At 51.0% G+C, this 20,369-nt stretch overlaps 2 protein-coding genes, 1 long non-coding RNA gene and 1 other non-coding gene across 6 annotated transcripts; 2 read left to right on the top strand and 2 right to left on the bottom strand.

The window, feature by feature from the left end:
* Positions 1 to 84: 84 nt before the first annotated feature.
* MTA2 (metastasis associated 1 family member 2) lies at positions 85 to 9,057 on the top strand. 2 transcript variants are annotated; one of them, XM_061406653.1, is made up of 18 exons: positions 85 to 777; positions 1,536 to 1,603; positions 1,975 to 2,068; positions 3,905 to 4,022; positions 4,152 to 4,215; positions 4,399 to 4,516; positions 4,794 to 4,896; positions 5,091 to 5,190; positions 5,364 to 5,552; positions 5,653 to 5,727; positions 5,853 to 5,911; positions 6,062 to 6,159; positions 6,269 to 6,408; positions 6,665 to 6,893; positions 7,219 to 7,308; positions 7,645 to 7,763; positions 7,862 to 8,004; positions 8,226 to 9,057. In XM_061406653.1, exons 1-18 carry the CDS (start codon positions 750 to 752, stop codon positions 8,389 to 8,391), a joined length of 2,001 nt encoding a protein of 666 aa, XP_061262637.1. In that variant the 5' UTR covers positions 85 to 749; the 3' UTR covers positions 8,392 to 9,057. The 2 variants fall into 2 exon arrangements, with proteins under 2 accessions (XP_061262637.1, XP_061262638.1); XM_061406654.1 differs by lacking the exon at positions 85 to 777 and adding an exon at positions 863 to 1,178.
* LOC133241330 (uncharacterized) lies at positions 8,891 to 10,801 on the bottom strand. Its single transcript, XR_009734581.1, has 2 exons — positions 10,718 to 10,801; positions 8,891 to 9,792 (listed from the first exon to the last, which is right to left on the bottom strand). It is a non-coding gene; the product is annotated as an uncharacterized LOC133241330 (long non-coding RNA).
* A 63-nt stretch (positions 10,802 to 10,864) lies between these two features.
* On the top strand, positions 10,865 to 20,345 carry TUT1 (terminal uridylyl transferase 1, U6 snRNA-specific). Of its 2 annotated transcripts, XM_061406651.1 has the most exons (9): positions 10,865 to 11,039; positions 12,480 to 12,670; positions 15,375 to 15,690; positions 15,856 to 15,956; positions 16,809 to 17,278; positions 18,155 to 18,264; positions 18,412 to 18,522; positions 18,698 to 18,784; positions 19,155 to 20,345. In XM_061406651.1, exons 1-9 carry the CDS (start codon positions 10,958 to 10,960, stop codon positions 20,300 to 20,302), a joined length of 2,616 nt encoding a protein of 871 aa, XP_061262635.1. In that variant the 5' UTR covers positions 10,865 to 10,957; the 3' UTR covers positions 20,303 to 20,345. The 2 variants fall into 2 exon arrangements, with proteins under 2 accessions (XP_061262635.1, XP_061262636.1); XM_061406652.1 differs by lacking the exon at positions 10,865 to 11,039 and having other exon boundaries at positions 12,579 to 12,670; positions 15,341 to 15,690.
* Positions 16,454 to 16,526, bottom strand: TRNAG-UCC (transfer RNA glycine (anticodon UCC)). The gene has a single exon. It is a non-coding gene; the product is annotated as a tRNA-Gly (tRNA).
* Positions 20,346 to 20,369: the final 24 nt, after the last annotated feature.

Here is a 20,369-nt window from a genome sequence, read left to right as displayed (position 1 = left end):
GGCGCGGCTGGGCGCCTCGGGGCTTTATGGGGGTGGGGAGGAAGGCAAAGGGGAATGCGGAAAAGGTGAGGGAGGGTGGACTTTTTATGCAAATAACAGGCGAAGCCTCTTGCAAATAACTGCGAGGTTCTAAGGCGCTACGAGTTTTTCCGCGGCCGCAGGCGGAGCTGCAAGACTCCAGCTAGCAGAGAGTTAAGCCCAACTCCTCTCCCCGCCCTCGGAGGCGGGGCCGAGCCGCCACGGAAATAGCCGAGTGCTGGGCCGCGGTTGCCCGGAGGGAGCCGAACTTCTTCCGGAAGTAGCCGAGCTTTGCGGTCTTGCTCTCCGACCGGAGCCGAGTGCTGGGCCTTGTTCTCCGGATCCGCCGAAGGTGTTCCGGAAGGAGGCGAACCCCGAGGCGGGCCGGCAAGTCTTCGCGGCGGCCCTCAGAGTCCAACGTCTGGTGGGACTCGGCGAGGGCGGGGGTAGCTGCAGCCCGCCTCCGGTCCGGCGAGATCCGAGCTCGTTCCGGAAGAAGCCGAGCGGACCGGCGCCGGTCTCGGCGTCCCGGGCGTGAGCCTATAGAGGCGGCGGCGACAGCGCGGGCCGGGATGAGCCGCGACGGCTGAGGCTGCGGAGGCGCCGGCTGCGCGGGCCCGACTGAGACTTCTGCGAAGCGCCGGCCCCGCGTTCAGGGCTTCGCTTCGAGTCCTGCCCTCGGGAGCCTTCCGGACCCCTTTGTGCGGCCGGAGGCGGCGGCGGGAACGGCCATGGCGGCCAACATGTACCGAGTGGGAGGTGAGTACCGGGCGTTAGGGGCTTCGGGGCTTGGGGCGGGAGAGGTTGGGCGCTGGGGTCAGAAAGGCTCGGCTCCCAGCGGCGCGGGGAACCGCGTCTAGGGCGGCGTGGTCCAGAGCGCGGACCGGAACCGGAACCGGGAGCATGGGGAGCGAGAGCGCGGGGATCGCGACGCGGCCGGGCTCCAAGACTCCCGTGGAGGCTGCGGGCGGCCCGACGTCACTCTCAGGGCAGCGTCTGGGCCGCCGGGGTCGTAAAGCGGGATTGCGAAAGTGGTTCCAAAGGGGCTGACAGGGCAGGCAGGGGGCGCGAAAGGCCGGGGCGACTGCTTGGCCACCAACGGGGGAGCGGCCGGGAGGTTTCCTCTTCCCAGGCGTTATTGTGCGCCTCGGTTCGCAAAGGTGGGGGCCCTGTACAAAGTGAACAATTGCTCTCTTGACCGAGACTGGGATGCAACTCCATCGCTGAGTTGAGGGGACTGCTGAGCAGGGGAACCCCCTGCTTCTCTTGTCTCCTCCTTAAGGCTCACTTTTGAGCGGAGGATCTGATTTAAGAACTGGGTGATTAGGGTTGGAGGGTGGAACGTCTCTCCATTATTTTCTGCTAGTCTGTACACTTGCACATTTCAGCGTCCTCTCTACCTAGACCCTTATCTCCTTTTGGTCTACTCAGGCCTCCTTTCGCTCCTCCCACTCTGGTGCTGGACTCTCCCATCTACTCCTCTGATCTTCCCGGTTCTTCCCCACCCCCTCCTACAGATTACGTCTATTTTGAGAACTCCTCCAGCAATCCTTACCTGGTTAGAAGGATTGAAGAGCTCAACAAGGTGAGTGGAGCAGAGGCCCGCCACTCCCCCCTACCCCCCAACCTCCGTCTTCTTTTTTCAGAGATCTGTAACTTCAGGTGAATGAGAGACAGAGATAACACAAACCCTGTCCTAAGTACCCATGCATATTCATTCATTCATTTATTCCACGCATTCAGGAAAGGCTATTAAGAGCTTAGTGGGAACTTTACTGTTCTGTTTTTTGGGGGGCCGAGGAAAGGGATTTGGAAGTCTGTCCTTAAATGTGAATCTCTTGATTCATAATTTGAGTTTTTCTTACATTCTTTAGAAACTTGTTCACTGATGTTAGTCTCTTTATGCATTTCCACTTTCAAATGATTAGTTTTCACCACCGATTTTTCTCTCCTTAGACTGCAAATGGAAACGTGGAGGCAAAGGTCGTGTGCCTCTTCCGGCGAAGGGACATTTCTAGTAGCCTCAACAGCCTGGCTGATAGTAATGCCAGTGAGTGTCTTTGTCCCCACCCCCGGTTTCCCTGTCTCCCACTGCCCATGATCTGAAGCCTGGGCATGTCCCTGCAGGTGTTCTCTTGTAGCATGCCCAAGGCAGGGGTGTGAGTTTGGGGGTGGGAAGTGCCTGGTCTGCAGAGGGAGGCCTGTTTTTACATGTTGGTTTAGAAGCAAGGTGGAAAGGCCATGATAAGGAAAGCCAGAATTTGGCTTGTGTGTGAGTTGTATATTTGTGAATTTGCCTTTGTGAATGGTGTATGTAAAAGAGATGATAGTATTTAAATCGGGGATGAGGAAGCACTTTAGAGAAGCAGACCTCTAGGGGGACAGTTTCGGTTATATTGGGATGATAGGTGGTGACTGTGAAGAGAAGAGACTGTACTGAGAAGCGTGCATAATAGGAAAGCAGGTTTTTGGTGTGATCATGAGGTGGTAAGGCTACACTGATGGGAGAAAATAGGAAGCCAGGAACATTTTCTTGCGCTTTTCCTCTATTCTCACCTCGCCTAGCTTCTCTCACCTAGCCCTGTACTCCATTTTACATCTTTCCCTTTTCTTTTCACCCTATCCTGCTTCTCTTGATGCTTTCATCTTTTTAGATACATAGCTTTCTGTTTTCTTTAGTTTCTTTTTCCTTTCCTGCTTTGGCTTTCTTTCCCCTTTCTCTTGTTCTTCCTTTCTAAATTATTTTCCTTATTTTGGGCTTCTTTGAGCATTGGGCGTGAAGGGGTTAACGAGGACTTGGGCCGACCAAGTTCTCTGGCTCTCTGGGGTTTCCAACCCTGTCTGGCAGGGGCTGACCTTGGTCTTGTCCAATCGGAAAGGCTGTGGGGGGTGTGGTCCCCCTTGCCTTAGCACAGGGTTTCCGGAGCACACAGGCAAGGGGTGGAGCCTACTGCACACCCCTGCCCCCCCCCCCCCCTTCTCCTTGAGGTTGGGAACAATGCACCAATGAGCCTGGGCCTGTGGCTCTTCTGCCCCCTCCCTGTTTGGTTGGCACCCAACCAAGTTAACCCTTTCCACTAAGGTTTCAGGGCAAGTTGCAGCTCCTTGGGGGGGAAGGTGTTGGCACTGGCTTGAGAGGTACTGTCCTTGAGAGCCCCCAAAACAAACTATTATTAGCAAGTAGAAAACAAGAGAGTTAGGGTTGCATGTGATGTTTAAGAGCAGAGTCTCCTGAAATTTGCAGAGGAACTGGTAAACACAATTTTGTGTGATGCTTTTATTTATTTATTTATCTTCACTGAATTTCTGGACCCCAGGCTAGTTTAGCAAGAGACAAGTGTGATATTCTCGCTGGGCCTGGTGTGGGCAGATGTGTGCTGTATGAGTGGTATCTGAGCATTGGCACCTGGGTTTGCCGTGTGTTTCTGTGGCAGCCTTTGTACTCTCAGCATGTGTGTGTTCAGTGTGTCTGACTCTTTGTGGCCCCATGAACGTAGCCTGCCAGCTTCTCTGTCCACGGGATTTCCCAAGCAAGACTACTGGGAGCAGGTTGCCATTTCCTTCTCCAGGGTATCTTCCCCACCCAGGGATCCAACCCCGTCTCCTGCATTGATTGGCAGGCAGATTCTTTACCCCTGAGTCACCTGGGAAGCTCTTGTACCCTGAGCAGCTCTTCCCTAAGAGCACTCATTAGTGATGAACAGTTGGGAGCACCTGTGATGGCAACGGGAGGGCTAAGAGGTAAGGGTGGTGTGGTAAGGATATGGAAGGCAGGTCCCTGAGGAATGTGAGGAAAACATTAAATATTTTCCCTGGCTTAGAGTTTTTAAGGTGGCTTCTTTCTGAATTAGTTTCTGACTTGCTTTCTTCCTCCTAAATCTCCCAGGGGAGTTTGAGGAGGAATCGAAGCAGCCAGGGGTGTCAGAACAGCAGCGACATCAACTGAAGCACCGAGAGCTTTTTCTTTCTCGGCAATTCGAATCATTGCCAGCCACCCACATAAGGTATGGGGCAGTCAGGGCCACTTGGCTTGCATGTACTTATTTAGAAGGTGGAGAGGAGGGGCTGGTGTGCAGGAGATGCCGCGCAGAGGAAATGAGCTCACCCAGGGTTTTCTGACTTCTCTCCCGTAGGGGGAAATGCAGTGTGACCCTCTTGAATGAGACAGATATCTTGAGCCAGTACCTGGAAAAGGAGGTGAGAAAGAAGTGTTGGGAGAAGAGGGAGGGAAGTGGGTATTGCCCCGAAAGGCAGGAAGAAAGTCTGACTGGGATGAGGTACAGGTTGACAGGCTGCCTGTCTTGGGAACTCTGGATAACCCCCGTGCCCCCTGCCTATGAGGACTGCTACCCTGCTTACCTTCTCTCTTTCTGTCTCCAGGACTGCTTTTTTTACTCACTGGTGTTTGACCCTATGCAGAAGACACTTCTAGCTGATCAGGGAGAGATCCGAGTTGGTTGCAAATACCAAGCTGAGATCCCAGATCGCCTGGCAGAGGGTATGAAGCAGGAGAGACTGGGTTATGACCACTGGGATGTCTTAAGATCAAAGTCTCTGAGTGGTGGGCCTTGGCTTTGTGTGGTGCACAGTCTGCGTGGCTCTGTGTTAACAACCCGGGCAGAATGGGACCTTAGGAACCTGAAGGGGCAGACGGGCACACTGGGAAGAGAAGTCTGAGAGTTAAGATGGCTAATAGCATCCAAGGAGAAGATGAGGTGTTATTGTGTCAAGGCACCTATTTTTCTCCTGGATGATACCACTTCCCCACTCCCCAGGAGAATCTGATAATCGGAACCAACAGAAGATGGAGATGAAAGTCTGGGATCCAGACAACCCTCTCACAGACCGGCAGATTGATCAGTTTCTCGTGGTGGCCCGGTGAGGGGTGGGTGGATGGGGAAGATGGGCTGTGGGCGGTGTGGACGTAGTTCTGAGTCATGTTCTTAAGAGATGGACTTTAATTATTTTTGGCCTGGGTGTTGTCCTTTTTTATCCCCCCCCACCTCATCTGGCTTCGTTCCTCAGCCCACTCGAACTTTCTTCTTTCCCTGACTTCTCACTCTCTCCTTTAGAGCTGTGGGGACCTTTGCAAGAGCCCTAGATTGCAGCAGTTCCATTCGGCAGCCAAGCCTGCACATGAGTGCAGCCGCTGCCTCCCGAGATATCACCCTGGTGAGCAAAAATTGGTGGGTAGTTGGGTGGGCTGTGTTTTGTGGGGACCTGCAGAGCCTCGGAACTCTGCAGGGAGGAGGTTATCTCTGAGGTGGGGGGAGTACTTAAAGAGCAGCAGGGGAGTGGTGCTGAGAGTTTTAGGTCATCAGCATTGCTTCCCACCTTTTCTGTAGTTTCATGCAATGGATACGTTGCAGAGGAATGGCTATGATCTGGCTAAGGCCATGTCAACCCTGGTGCCCCAGGGCGGGCCAGTGTTGTGTCGGGATGAGATGGAGGAATGGTCAGCCTCAGAGGCTATGCTGTTTGAAGAGGCCCTGGAGAAGTATGGGAAGGATTTCAATGATATTCGCCAGGACTTTGTAAGTTGCTGGAGCTAGGAGGAGAGGTGGAAGAGGTGGCAGATGAGGGAACCAGACTCTGGGGCCAGATCCCAGCTCACCCTTCTCTCTGTCTCTTCAGCTACCCTGGAAGTCACTGGCCAGCATAGTTCAGTTTTATTACATGTGGAAAACCACAGACCGATACATTCAACAGGTAAGGTCTGGGCTGGGGAGGCTGGACCAGAGGCCCCCTGCTCACCTCTGCTTTTGAAGTTGATGACACCCCCCACCCCCAGCTGAGATGCTCTGATCCTTTTTTTCTTTTCCTCCTTCCCGCAGAAAAGATTGAAAGCTGCTGAAGCAGACAGCAAACTAAAACAAGTCTACATCCCTACCTAGTAAGTATGATGGGTAGGGTGTGTTTCCTCTCTCTGCCTGTAACCTGTGCTTTTCTAAGTGATGGGGGGTGCACAGGAGACAGGGGCAAATTATTATGGGGACAAAGTGGAAGTCTTTCCTTGACCAGTTCCTGGTTTCTCTCCCATTAGCACCAAACCAAACCCTAACCAGATAATCTCTGTGGGCTCAAAACCTGGCATGAATGGGGCTGGATTCCAAAAGGGCCTGACTTGTGAGAGTTGCCACAGTGAGTTCCAGAGGGGGATAAGGGATGCTGGGGGTGAGTGGGGTGTTTGCCTGAGAGGCTCAAGTGGCATTTACCTCCTGACTGTTCCCTCCACTCCATGCTCCCACAGCCACACAGTCTGCCCAGTGGTACGCCTGGGGCCCGCCCAACATGCAGTGCCGCCTCTGTGCTTCCTGTTGGATCTACTGGAAGAAGTACGGGGGACTGAAGACCCCAACTCAGCTTGAGGGGGCTGCTCGGGGCACCACAGTAAGGATGGATGAGGAGCAGGTTGGGGAGAGCAGTAAGCTAATTGATGTGAGCTTTAGGCGAAGGCCAGAACACCCAGCTCCAGTAAGGTGATGGCTTGACTGCGGGTGGTGGAGGTCGGACTTGGTGTAGTGGTTGGGGAGCCAGGTGGTCAGGACAGCAACAAAGAAATCAGGTGGGAATAAACCCTCTGCTGGCAGTGGAAGAAGGGAGCCTTGGTGACTGACTGTTTTCCCTTTATCCTCTGTCCTTCCAGGAGCCACACTCGAGGGGTCATTTGTCCAGACCAGAAGCCCAAGGTCTCTCCCCCTACACAACCAGCGCCAACCGGGCCAAGCTGCTGGCTAAGAACAGGCAAACATTCCTGCTCCAGACCACAAAGCTGACCCGTCTTGCCAGACGCATGTGCAGGGACCTGTTACAGCCAAGGAGGGCTGCCCGACGACCCTACGCCCCTATCAATGCCAACGCCATCAAGGCAGAGTGTAAGGGCAGGAGTGCTGGGCTGGTGGTAGGTTCGGGTTGCTGTGGCCAGTAGACCAGGGTTTTCTCTGGGTGTTTAATGACAGCAGGGGTAGTAGGCTGCAAGGGCTTGTTAGGAGATTAGATATGGTTCCTTGGGACTTCCCTGGTGGCGCAGGGGTTAAGACTCCATGCTCCCAATGCAGGGGGTGCAGGTTTAGTTCCTGGTTAGGGAACTAAGATCCTGCATGCTGCACAGTGTGACGAAAACCAAAAGACTTGGCTCCCGGCCCCCGAGGAGACCTGAATAGTGACGCACCTTCAGAAGCTTTCATCTTTGTTCTCCAGGCTCCATTAGACTTCCTAAGGCTGCCAAGACTCCACTGAAGATTCACCCTCTGGTGCGGCTGCCCCTGGCAACTATTGTCAAAGATCTGGGTAAGGGATGGGGAGCTAGATGACTCAGGGTGGGTTTAGGATGGGGAGCCGCTAGGTGGTGTCTGGCTTTTATTAAAGACCCTTCTCTTCCCCTGCTTTTTTCTTTCTCACTGAGTCCAGAGAGGGTTAGTCTTAACTGTACTTTTCTAGGATAAAAATGTTCTTCTCATAAGCTATCCAGTATAATTACATACTGATTGATGGAAGAACATGTTCATATATGACTTTTGAAATACTGCTAATTACTTGTCAGACCCCTCTCCCATCACTACTTTCGGGTATTCATAGAGAAAGTGTGAACGTTCTCCATGGTTTCTTTTAATTTTTTTCTGACAGTGGCCCAGGCACCTCTGAAACCAAAAACACCTCGGGGTACCAAGACACCGATCAACAGAAATCAGCTGACCCAGAACCGGGGACTGGGGGGCATCATGGTGAAACGGGCCTATGAGACTGTGAGTGAGCCAAATGGAGTTGGGTGGGCTTTTATAGCTTTTATATCTGATGGGTGTCTGGGAGTCCCCTCTCTCACTGTTGCCCCACCTTTTTCCAGATGGCAGGAGTTCCTTTCTCTGCCAATGGAAGGCCTCTGGCCTCAGGGATTCGCTCAAGCTCACAGCCAGCAGCCAAGCGTCAGAAACTCAACCCAGCTGATGCACCTAATCCTGTGGTGTTTGTAGCCACAAAAGATACCAGGTAGGGAGCCCTCCATGGGAGGGGCCGAGAGGTCAACAATCCAGATGGGTGGGTATGGGAAAGGAAATAGGAGGATCTGAGCAAGAGCAGCTCCCCGAGACTGGGTTGCAGGGAGGGGGGATGCTGGGAAAAGATGGGCTGGAAGGTGGCATTGTAGTAGAATGTGGAGCTTCACCTTGATGGTCTTTGGTTTTTTTGCTGCCTCTTCTCTTGCCGGCCAGAGCCCTGCGGAAGGCTCTGACCCACCTGGAAATGCGGAGAGCTGCCCGCAGGCCCAATTTGCCCTTGAAGGTGAAGCCGCCGCTGATGGCAGTGCGGCCCCCAGTCCCTCTTCCTCCTTCGTCACATCCTGCCAGCACCAATGAGCCCATTGTCCTGGAAGATTGAGCACCTGTGGGGAAGGGAGGTGGGCTGAAAGCTAGAGGGTGGGTGCACAGGGCACCTAGCCTCCCTTCCCTCTAGTATCAAAGGGAATGAGGAGTGAAGGAGGGAGGGAGCAAATGAGTGTGTCCTTGGAGGGGCCGGGCGCCCTCTGGTGTTAGCACTTGGAGGCTTGTCCCCTTCTAATGCCTCTCCATGCCTGGTGGTGGAGGGCAGTCTGCAGGAACTTGGCTCATTGTGGGAACCTAGCCTGTTTTGGGGGGTAGGAACCACAGTTGTCTTGGACAGTTTGGGGGGGAGGGTTTTTTAATTTTTTAAAAATTTTGCCTCCCTTTGTGAAAGGGGATAGGGAAGGGGAAGAATAAACAGATACCAGGTGGTGGTATCTGGTTGGGGGAGGGGGGCGTGCACTGCCATGACTGCCATGTCTTTTTTTTTTTTTTTCCTAATTGGGGGTTTCTCTTGCTGTCCGGTGTCCGGACTTTCCTAATTGGAGTTTGAGGCCCCTAAGCTGGTATCAATCCCAGCCTATGCTCGCTCTTTCCTTCCCTCCCCTTGTCCCCTCTGCCTTTTGTACGCCAGTTCTCAGAAATAAAGACCTTTTGTCTGTTTTTTTAACCTCGGATTCTGTAATTGGTTCTTATAGTAACAAATAAAAAGCTGTTTTCTTCAGCTCCTCCTGGCTCAGCTATTCTCTGCTGTGTGTGTGGTGGCTTCTGTAGGAGGAGGTGTTTGTGTGTGTCTGGTGGCTTCTATAGGAAGGTGTGTGTGTGGTGGCTTCTGTAGGAGGGGGTGTTTGTGTGTGTCTGGTGGCTTCTATAGGAAGGTGTGTGTGTGGTGGCTTCCATAGGACGGGGTGTGTGTGTGTTGGGGTGTGTGTCTTGGATTGGGAAAATAAAGGACAAAGCACAATAGAGAAGGTGCAGATGGGGCTTGCTCTGGGAACAGCTTTACGTGCTATGTAGCCTGGACAGGTGGCTTGGTCCCGTTATTGCTTTCCTGTGGAGTCCAGACTGCTCCCCAGCTGCCTACAGTACTGCAGCCCAAGCACCATCTTGGCCCAGCTTCATTAAAACAGTTGCGATGTGCTGGTTCTCCGAATTGACTAGTGGATTCCATAGAGGGAGGGGGTGTGCGTGTGTGTCTAGTTTCTTCTTTATTTTCCAACTCTTACTCCCCCTCTTCTTTTTACTGAAGGAATTCTGGGAGTTGCTAGAGGCCAGAGCAGGATGTATACCACTTTGGAGGGTACTGTAGGATCATACCACCTACTTTTCTGCTACTTCAAGGATCCCCAAGGCCAGCCTCAGCAGCTGCCTTGATATTGAGGTCCCCCTTGTGGTGTTTCCTGCCTTTTCGGGTTTGGGAGACAGATTAGACACGAGCTGATTCCAATGAGAGGAGCACCTTGGGAGAGAAAAGTTAAGCTTACTGTCTGCTCCTTGAGCACTTTCTTTAGAGATAGGGAAAAGCCTAAGCAGCAGACTTACCTCGAGTTTAGTTTGAGACGCCTGACTCAGGTCGGCTACTCTTTTCACAGCCCAATGCTGTGGGTTGATCAACACAGCAGGAGCTCCGTAGCCCAGCTGATAGGCCCCTCTATCTCATGGTCCCTGTCTCTGGGGCCTCCTCAGTTCCCTTGCTCTCTTCCTGGCCTAAGCCAACACCTCTAGTGTCGGGAGGAATGACCACTACAGCGGTCTGCTGTGGTATCAGCACCCTCCAATGTTTTTACGCAGTTGCCATCACAGCAGTTTAGGCTGCATGCCTTTAAATGGGCGGGAGGCTCTGGCATCTGGTGAATACTCCACGCAGACGGCTATTGAAGAAGAAAGGCCATCTGGCTGTGGGCCCGTGGAGTTCTAAAGGTGCGCGCGGGGAAGAGCTCCCCAATCAGGGCTAGGAAGCCGGCGCAGAACAGCATTCTGAGAAAGGACCGACGGTAGAGGAAAGAGGATAAGAGTCCTCAGAAGGTTTGGAGACTAGGAACAGCCCGGGCCTGAAGGACCCGCCTTTATCTACCAGGGAAATGGCAATCCAATCCCATGGACAGAGGAGCCTGGTAGGGTACAGTTCATGGGGTCGCAAAGAGTCGGACACGACTGAGCGACTTCACTTTTAAATATGGGGTTGAGGATACAGCCCCATGGGTCTCTACTGCCCCTCGAAGGAGGGCACAGCCTGCCCTAGGTCACCCAGCAAGGAAACCGCCGGCTGTCAAGGAGGGTGCCAGGCAAGAAACCCGGCTCAGACCTTGTGGCTGCCTTGTGAATATTCATGCTCTTGGGGCCAATCAACGTCTCAACCGCTCAGAGCACACCAATTGGCTTACCGCATGCAGATAAGCATCGTGGACAGTTTTCCAAAAGCTGGTAGAGACCTAACTCCGGCAGGACTCGGAACCCTGAGCCGAAAGAGCTCGGTTTTAGCAGGCGTGTACCGCGCGTTTGACCGACGGCACGTCACTTCCTATTGGACCGGCGGAAGTTGCTTCCGAGAGCGTTGCCATTTGTAGGAGGGAGTTCCGGTCGTGGCTGAGGTGGTTGCATTTTGTTAGTACCGGAGAGTCACGATGGCTGCAGTGGATTCAGATATCGAGCCGCTGCCTCGTGGGGGTTTCCGCTGCTGCCTCTGCCACATCACTACAGCCAACCGTAAGCGGTGGCTACTCGGGGGGCGGTTTAGTTTTTGGGTCCTAGTGAAGATAGGGTTACAGGTCATAGTTCTTGCCAAGTCTGTTGGTAGGGTCTCACTTCCGTTTTCTCTCCGCCGTCCGGAGGGATTACAAAGTGGGGAGAGTCCCAGCACCTTACACCCCAGCGTCCCGGTATCTGAAATCTCCACGACGGAAATTTCGTTATTTTATTCCCTCTTTAACTATCCAGCTCTAGGGCGGGGAGAGGGAATTTAGAGAGGTGAAGAAGCTCACAATCTAGAGATGGAGATAATTTTCAATACCCTCTGTTTGGAAAGCTGCAGGATCACAGAGAAGGTAGTAGGGAAAGGAGCCCTACAAGAGGAGCTCCCCAGAGATGGTGAAGTAGCGTGGTGAAGTAGTATACTTCCAAGTATACATATTTGGAAGGTGGGTTTAGAAAAGGAGACCACGTCCTTTTATGACAGTGCGAGAGGCCCAGTGAAACCTCAGCTTCCACTTCTGAAGTCTGGAATCATAATCTCACCTAAACATCTTTCATTTTTCTTTTTCATTGTGAATGAAAAATGCCCTACCACTGCCCAGTAGGGCAAGCCAGAAATCCAGGGTAGTCTTCTCTGGCCCCACATAACACTTGGTGATGTCAAACAGCTGACTCAAAGGGAAAGAGAAAATTAAAAAGTCAGCTAAGTTTCTCCACATTCATCATGTCCCAGACTCGGGTGAAGTGCTATGTGTGAATAGTATCTATGTGGTAGGAAGTATTAATATCTCCATTTCATACCTGAGGAGACATGAATAGTGAGGTTAAGTTACTTGCCCAAGATTTCATACAGCTTGACAGAGCTAGGATTTGTTTCTTGGTAGTGTGACTTCTGATTCTGCCCTTGGAATCTCTGTATTATACTCAGAAATGAAAAGTGGGAGATAGTGTAGGGTCCTGATTTATTTAGTTCACCTATGTATTGAAGTCAGGAGGAGAAAGGGACGACAGAGGATAAGATGGTTGGATGGCATTACTGACTCAATAGACATGAGTTTGAGCAAGCTCCAGGAGTTGGTGATGGGCAGGGAAGCCTGGCAGTCCATGGTGTTGCAAAGAGTTGGACACGACTGAGCAACTGAACTGAACTGATACATGACCTAGATAAGTTACCTGTTAGTTTCTTTACCGTGTGCAGGTGTTGCTCTATCTTACACTTAAAGGTGGTTTAAGAAATACTTGTGTACAGCCAGTTCTCCTGGTGACCACTTAGAATGCACCGTACAGACAAATGGACAAGAGAGGAAGCTGAAAGGAGCCAGGACTTTGTTATTCAAAACTCACATTTTCAGCAGCTTGGAAGAATCACTAGGATCTAGGTATGCAGAGAACAAAGTCAGAGTAGGTACACTGAAGCGCGATTCAGATGCTTTTGTTTCACGCTTGTCTTTGCAGAACCCAGCCTTGATGCCCACCTGGGAGGCCGGAAGCACCGGCACCTGGTGGAACTACGAGCTACTCGAAAGGCCCAAGGACTTCGAAGCGTGTTTGTCAGTGGCTTTCCCCGGGATGTGGATTCTACTCAGCTCTCTGAGTACTTCCAGGCATTTGGACCTGTGGCCAGTGTTGTCATGGACAAGGACAAGGTAGAGTGAATGACTCTGGGGGTAAAGAATGAGTCACGTGTGCTGCACACTAGAAGAAACGAGGGAGAGAAACCAGCAGACTGTTTCTGCTGGTTCCTAATGTGGCTTGACTTTGCTGGGCACTGCAGTACTTGGGGGCTAGTCCAGCTTTGTGTCTCTCGCCCTCACCCCCGACCCCTGCTGGGATTTTATCAGTTTGTCAGACTTAGTCACTGGGGACCTTGTTGGTCATTTATTTATTCTATCAGTCTTTCATTTGCCAAATATTGGTTAATTGCTAATTTTGCACTAGGCTTCCCTGTCAGGGAACTAAGATCTTGGGCAAGTTACTTAACCTTGCTATTCATGTCTCCTCAGATACAAAATGGAGATAATAATAGTACCTACCGGGCATGCATGCTCAGTTGCCTCAGTCATGTCCGACTCTGTGACCCAATGGACTGTAGCCTGCCAAACTCCTCTGTCCATGGGATTCTCCAGGCAAGAATAGTGGAGTGGGTTACCATGCTCTCCTCCAGGGGATCTTTCCAATCCAGGGATCGAACCCCCATCTGCATCTTGTGCATTGAAGGTAGATTCTTTACTGCTGAGCCACCGGGGAAGCCTTAGTACCTACCACATAGATATTCATATATAACACTTGGCTGTGAGTCTGGTACATAGTGAATGTGGGAAAACTTAGCTAATTTTTTAAAGAACTTTATTTTTGGCTGAGCTAGGTCTTCATTGCTGTGCATGGCTTTCTCTAGATTTGGTGAGCAGGGGCTGCCCTTCATTGCAGTGCACGGGCTTCTCTTGTTACGGGGCACAGGCTGTAGGGCACGGGCTTCAGTAGTTGCAGCACACGGGCTCGGTAGTTGTGGCACACAGACTTAGTTGCTCCATGGCACATGAAATCTTCCCAGACCAATGCATGTCCCCTGCCTTGGCAGGTGATCTTTACCATTGAGCCACCAGGGAAGCCCTTTAGGGTGTTCTATATAAAAGGTCATGTCACCTGAAAATAGTGATAGTTTTGCTTTTCCTTCCCAATCTGATGCCCTGTATTTCTTTTTCTTGCCTAGTGGTTCTGGCTGGGACTGTGCTAAATAAGAGTGGTGAGAATGAACATCCTTGCTCCCAATTTTAAAGGAATAGCTCTCAATTTTTTACTATTGAGAATGATGTTTACTGTGGGTTTGTCATATATGACTTTTATTACATTAAAGTACATTCCTTCTATGCCTGTTTTATTGTTTTTATCATAAATGAATGCTGAATCTTGTCATATGCTTTCTCCTGCATCTATTGAGATGATCATATTTTTATTCTTCAGTTTGTTAAAGTATGTGTCATGTTGATTGATTCATGGATGTTAAACCATCCCTTCATCCCTGAAATAAACCCCACTTGATTGTGGTGTATGATCCTTTTAATGTATTATTGTATCGGATTTGTTAATACTTTTTTGAGAATTTTTGCATCTGTGTTCCCCAGAGATAATGGCCTGTAGTTTTCTTTTTTTGTATTGTCTCTGTCTGGTTTTTATATTGGTGACACTGACTTTGTAAAAATAAGTTAGGAAGTGTTCTCTCCTCTTCAATTTTTTGGAGTAGTTTGAGAAGGATAGGCATTAAATTTTTGATGATCCTAGACTTTTGTTTTTTGGGAAATTTTTTGATTACTTTTTCAGTCTCTGTACTAATGATCAGTATTCAGATTTTCCATTTCTTCCTGATTCAGTCTTGGAAGGTTGTATGATTCTAAGAATTTGTCCCTTTCTCTAGGTTGTCCAGTTTGTTGGTGTATGGGTGTTCATGCTCATAATATTCTCTTGCCTTTTGTATTTCTGTGGTATCCACTGTTATTTCTCTTCTTTCTTTTCTGATTTTATTTATCAGAGCCTTTGCTCTTTTTTTCTTAGTGAGTCTAGCTAAAGTTTTGTCACAGTACCACACTGTCTTAATTACTACAGAGGGCTCCTTTTTATAAGCAGAATGAGGTTCTAACTTTACCACTGAAGAGAATGTAAAAGAATATGCAATGGGAACTTCCGTGGTGGTCCAGTGGCTAAGACTGTGCTCCCAGTGCAGAGGGCTTGGGTTCAATCCCTGGTCAGGAGACCAGGTCCCACATGCCATACATAAGACCCAGTGCAGCCAAATAAATAAATTAATTAAAAAAGAATATGGACTTAAAACAAGAAACAGGGTTTATGTGTTTATGTTTACACCTAACACAGTGATCGTTACATGGATTCTTAATGTTAAAAGAACCTAATTAAAGCAGGAAAAGTTAGGGGATGAGTTTAGTGTAACCAGTGAAATGTCATTGGGATGACTGGGGTTTGATGAAATAAGTAAAATGAAGTTTTTCAGATGCAGGGTTGGTGAGAATAAAATGTGTGCAATTTGAGTGAGAGAGATAATTGCTTTTCTAAATATGTTCCCCAGCAGGAATTCCCTGGTGGTCCAGTGGTTTAAACTCTGCACTTTCACTGCCGAGGGCAAGGGTTCAGTCTCTGGTTGGGGAATTAAGATTCCATAAGCCTTATGTCACAGCTAAAAAATAAATAAATCTGTTCCTTGATGTCCTGGAAATAGGAAGCAAATATTTCCAATTTATAGTGTGGTCCCCATTTTGAAGAGTCCCACCTACTGTTAGACCACATGTTTGGATTCTTGGTTCCAGAACTGTCGTCATTGTCCCTGTGGTGGTTTGACAGGGTGTGTTTGCCATCGTGGAGATGGGGGACCTGGGTGCCCGGGAAGCTGTTTTGTCACAGCCCCAGCACAGCCTGGGAGGACGTCGCCTGAGGGTCCGGCCACGGGAGCAGAAAGAGTTCCAGAGCCCAGCCTCCAGGTCCCCCAAAAGAGTGGCCCCCGACAGTCACCAGCTGATCAAAGCACTCGCCGAGGCCCCGGACGTGGAGGCACAAATGGTGAAGCTCGTGGGGCTGAGGGAGCTCTCCGAGGCTGAGCGGCAGCTTCGGAGCCTTGTGGTGGCCCTAATGCAGGAAGTCTTCGCAGAGTTCTTCCCTGGTGAGTCACTGCCCTGCTCTGTCTGAGCCCTCTGTGTCTGCATCCCAGCCTCCCTCAGCTAGTGGTGTTCACTTGCTTGCTTTTCCATCTTTGTTCCACGTTATGTTCTTCTACCACTTATTCCCTGCAGTGTCTCTTGACCTTTATTCTCTTCTCGGCACCCAGGCTGTGTGGTCCATCCTTTTGGCTCCTCCATAAACAGCTTTGATGTCCATGGCTGTGATCTCGACCTCTTCCTGGATCTGGGGGACTTGGACGAGCCCCAGGTATGTGACCGTGGAGGCAGCTGTGAAGAGTTAGTGGGAATGGTCGTATGATGCTGGGCGATCCCTTGACCTCTCATGCCTTAGTTGCTGTCTGTAAAATGGGGATAATAGGACCTGCCTGAAAGGGTTATTATGATTGGATAAACATGGATGTGATTGGATAGGATAAAATGAAGTGACATGGAATAGGTGACATTTGTAACAGGGGAAAAAAATTTCAAAATGGCAGTAATATCTTACTGGAAGAGAGATATATATATGAAATGACACACAATAGTGGATTATGTTTTTGCTTATCTGTGATTTGTAACATCTAATGTACAGTTTCTGCCTTGGGAGTAGGAAAGGGTTATTATTTTTTAAATAAACTATTTTTTAGAACTGTTTTAGATTCATAGCAAAATTGAGCAGAAAGTATAGAATTCCCATATATCTCTTCCCTGCAAAAGGTTGTTTTTATTTTTTTTGACTGTACCATGCAACTTGCAAGATCTTAATTCCCTGACCAGGAATCAAACCTATGCCCCCTGCAGTGGAAGTGCAGAGTCCTAACCACTGGACCACCAGGGAATTCCTCCTTTAGTCTTATTCAGTCTGAAACAGTTCCTCTACCTTTTTTTGCTTTTCCTGACTGTAATATTTTTGTAAAATGTAGACTGTTTATTTTATGGCATTAAAAGGTTAATTTTAAAAAAGGCTTCTAAGGATTAAAAGAGTTAGTACTTTTATAATAAAGCCTTTAGAATAGGGCCCAGCCCATAATAAATTGTAATAGATATATCTTAGAGATGGAATGTTCCTCAGTTAGGGGGCAGCAGGAAAGACAGTTACTCAGCCCATTTCCATCCACAGCCAGCCCCAAAGGCTCCAGAATCTCCCTCCTTGGACTCGGCCCTGGCATCCCCACTGGATCCTCAAGTCCTGGCCTGCACCCCAGCCTCCCCTCCAGACTCACAGCCTCCAGCTTCTCCTCAAGACTCGGAAGCCCTGGACTTTGAAGCCCCTTCCTCCTCACTGGCACCTCGGACTCCAGACTCTGCTTTGGCCTCTGAGACCCTCGCCTCTCCCCAGTCCCTGCCTCCAGCCTCGCCGCTGCAGGAGGACCAGGGAGACGGGGACCAGGGGAAGGCGGTGGAACTGGCAGAGGCCCTGAAGGGGGAGAAAGCAGAAGGGGGAGCCATGCTGGAGCTGGTGGGATCCATCCTTCGGGGCTGTGTTCCTGGAGTGTACCGAGTCCAAACCGTGCCCTCTGCCCGGCGCCCTGTGGTCAAGTTCTGCCATCGGCCTTCAGGTCTCCATGGTGACATCTCCCTCAGTAACCGGTACCTTTGAGGTGGTGGGGGAAGGCCAGCTGGTACTCTGGGGAGGGGGAGGGGGGTGCCCTGCACCAGCTGAGCCTTGAGGTTGTCCTTACTTAGTCCTGTCTCTCTTTCTGACACTTATCTCATGTCTGGCTTTCATTTCAATGTTTGGAAAGTGTGTTTCTTGGAATACTGATTTTAAGGACTTAGGAAAGAGTTCCTAAATTGAGTTGGTTGAATAAGTTTGGGAAATGCTAAGTTAACACAGGCCAGTTTCTCCCTTCCCTCCTCTCCTACTTGCTCTTTCCTCCTTCTCACTCCCTGTCTTTGTTTCTTTGCATAGTAAATGTTCTGATCAATCTTATTAATAACATGCTCTGTGACTCTCCAAGACATTTATAGGATGTAGTGTTTCCCAAACACATTTGATGTGTGTTTTTTTCTTTAAGAAGCAACATTCACTTTTTTTTTTTTAATTATTTTCGGCTGCACTGGGTCTTCATTGCTTGCAAGGGCTTTCTCAAGTTGGGGTGAGCGGAGCTACTCTTTGTTGTGGTTTGTGGGGTTCTCTTGTTGTGGAGCACAGGTTCTAGGCACGAGGGCTTCAGTAGCTGTGACACAGGGGCTTCGTTGCTCCGAGGCATGTGGAATCTTCCCAGACCAGGGATTAAACCCATGTTCCCTGCATTGGCAGGCGGATTCTTACCGACTGTGCCACTAGGGACATCCCATTTGATGTTCTTTTGTACACACTCTATCCAGATCACGTCAGAGAAACACCTCGGGAAACCCTCTTTGGCCTTCTTCCAGCTGGCCGCCATTACACAAGTCTGGAATGAGAGCTGCGGGGGGTGACAAGCTCCTGAGCCCTGACACCCTGTGTGCCCTCTGTCTTAGGCTGGCCCTGCACAACTCCCGCTTCCTGAGTCTCTGCTCTGAGCTGGATGGGCGAGTACGGCCCCTTGTGTACACTCTGCGCTGCTGGGCTCAGGGTCGAGGGCTGTCAGGTGAGAATGAATCAGGACAGACCAGGGCCTGCGTTGGTGTCTGGGCAGAGGCAGGGATTCGGGGAGGGAAGGAAGTGGGGTTGAGAAAACTGCCAAGGAGGGGGTCAGAACTGCCTCTGATCTAACCAGAATTAATTATTTATGCAGGGAGTGGCCCACTTCTCAATAACTACGCCCTGACCTTGCTCGTGATCTATTTTCTTCAGACCAGGGACCCTCCTGTGTTGCCCACTGTGTCCCAGCTCACCCAGAAAGCAGGTATAGCAGCCCGGCCTTCACCCGCCCTATCTCCTGACCTTCATCTCTCTTCTTCATCTTAGACATACGGAGCTTCCTGGGAATGAGATCTCTGCTGTCACTACCATATCCACCCCCCAAGCCTCCACCCATCTTCCTGCTTTCAGGCTAAGCTTCAACTTTTTTACTTTCATAGGCGAACAGGTGGAGGTTGATGGCTGGGACTGTAGTTTCCCCAGAGATGCCTCAAGACTGGAGCCCAGCACCAATAAGGAGCCTCTGAGTGAGTCTGGGGAGCCTGGGAGAGGACTAACAAGTGGTGTTAATGACACAGTTATTGGCACACAGCAGCCTTGTGGGTTAGTTATCATTATTGCTGCTTGACAGATGAAGAAACTGTGCCTTGGAGTAATGAAGTGGCTTGCCCAAGGTTATACTGCTAGCAGGGGGAAGGGGGAGTATCTGGGGGGCACTGTGGGGAGAGAGGTTTGACCTCTTGTTTATTAGGATCAGAGGAGCCTGGCTCTGGCACTCCTCTGAGCCACTTGGGAGGGAAAAGGCAAGTCCAGCTCAGGGAATGGCTGTGGCGCAAGGCTGATCTCAGTTCTGGCCTCTAAGGGACCCCTTTTCCCTGCTCTTCCTCTTTCCTCCAGGTTCCCTGCTGGCCCAGTTCTTCTCCTGCGTCTCTTGTTGGGATCTTCGTGGCTCCCTGCTGTCCCTGCGGGAGGGTCAGGCACTACCTGTGGCAGGGGGCCTGCCCTCTAATCTCTCAGAGGGCCTGCGCCTTGGCCCCATGAATCTCCAGGACCCCTTTGACCTGAGTCACAATGTGGCAGCCAACGTGACCAGCCGGGTGGCCGGGAGGCTACAGAACTGTTGCCGAGCAGCAGCCAATTACTGTCGAAGCCTCCAGTACCAGCGGCGGTCTTCCCGGGGTCGGGACTGGGGGCTGCTTCCCCTTCTGCAGCCCAGCTCCCCCAGCTCCATGCTCTCTGCAACACCTATCCCCTTACCCCCTGCTTCCTTCACCCAGCTCACTGCTGTGCTGGCCCAGGTGTTAAGGGAAGCCTTAGGGTGCCATATAGAACAGGGAACCAAGAGACTGCGGTCAGAGGGAGGTGGCCCTGGGGAGCCCCCCCAGGGAGGGACAAGCAAGAGAGCAAAACTAGATGGACAGAAAAAAAGCTGTGAGGAGGGGCCAGAGGAGCAGCAGGGATGTGCAGGGGAGCATGGTGAAGATGGCGTGGAAGAGATGGTCATAGAGGTTGGAGAGTCGGTGCAGGACTGGGTGATGCGGAGCCCTGGGCAGCGGGGGGAGCTGCCCCTGATGACCGGAAAGCATCTAGCCACCAGAGAAGAGGGGCAGTCAGGCACCGCAGCGCTGGCCAAGCAGGGGCCCAGAGGACCTGAGGCAGCCTGCGAAGGGTCTCAGGCCGAGGCCGAGAAGCGGGTGTCGCTCGCAGTGAGCTGGCGCTGCGCCTTGTGGCACCGTGTGTGGCAGGGGCGGAGGCGTGCCCGGAGACGCCTGCAGCAACAAATCAAGGAAGGAGGTGGATCTGGTGCTGGCTCGGGAGCAGAGTGGCTGGCAACTGAGGCTCAGGTCACCCGGGAGCTGCGGGGACTGAGCAGTACTGAACAGAGGCCAGAGGCTGAGCCACTCCTGACCTTCGTGGCATCCACCTCCCAGGCTGACCAGAGTCTCACTGTGACCCCACTCCAGGATTCTCAAGGCCTGTTCCCTGATCTCCATCATTTCTTACAGGTTTTCCTCCCTCAAGCACTTCGAAACCTGCTTAAGTGAAGATGGGAACCCTGAAAGGCAATAAAGCTGCTAGTTTAATGAACACTAGTTTCCTCTATTTCCACCT

Source organism: Bos javanicus, chromosome 29, assembly GCF_032452875.1.
Source record: "Bos javanicus breed banteng chromosome 29, ARS-OSU_banteng_1.0, whole genome shotgun sequence".
Taxonomy (NCBI): domain Eukaryota; kingdom Metazoa; phylum Chordata; class Mammalia; order Artiodactyla; family Bovidae; genus Bos; species Bos javanicus.
Note: the sequence above shows the minus strand (reverse complement) of the source record. Positions and strands in the feature narration are given on the sequence as shown.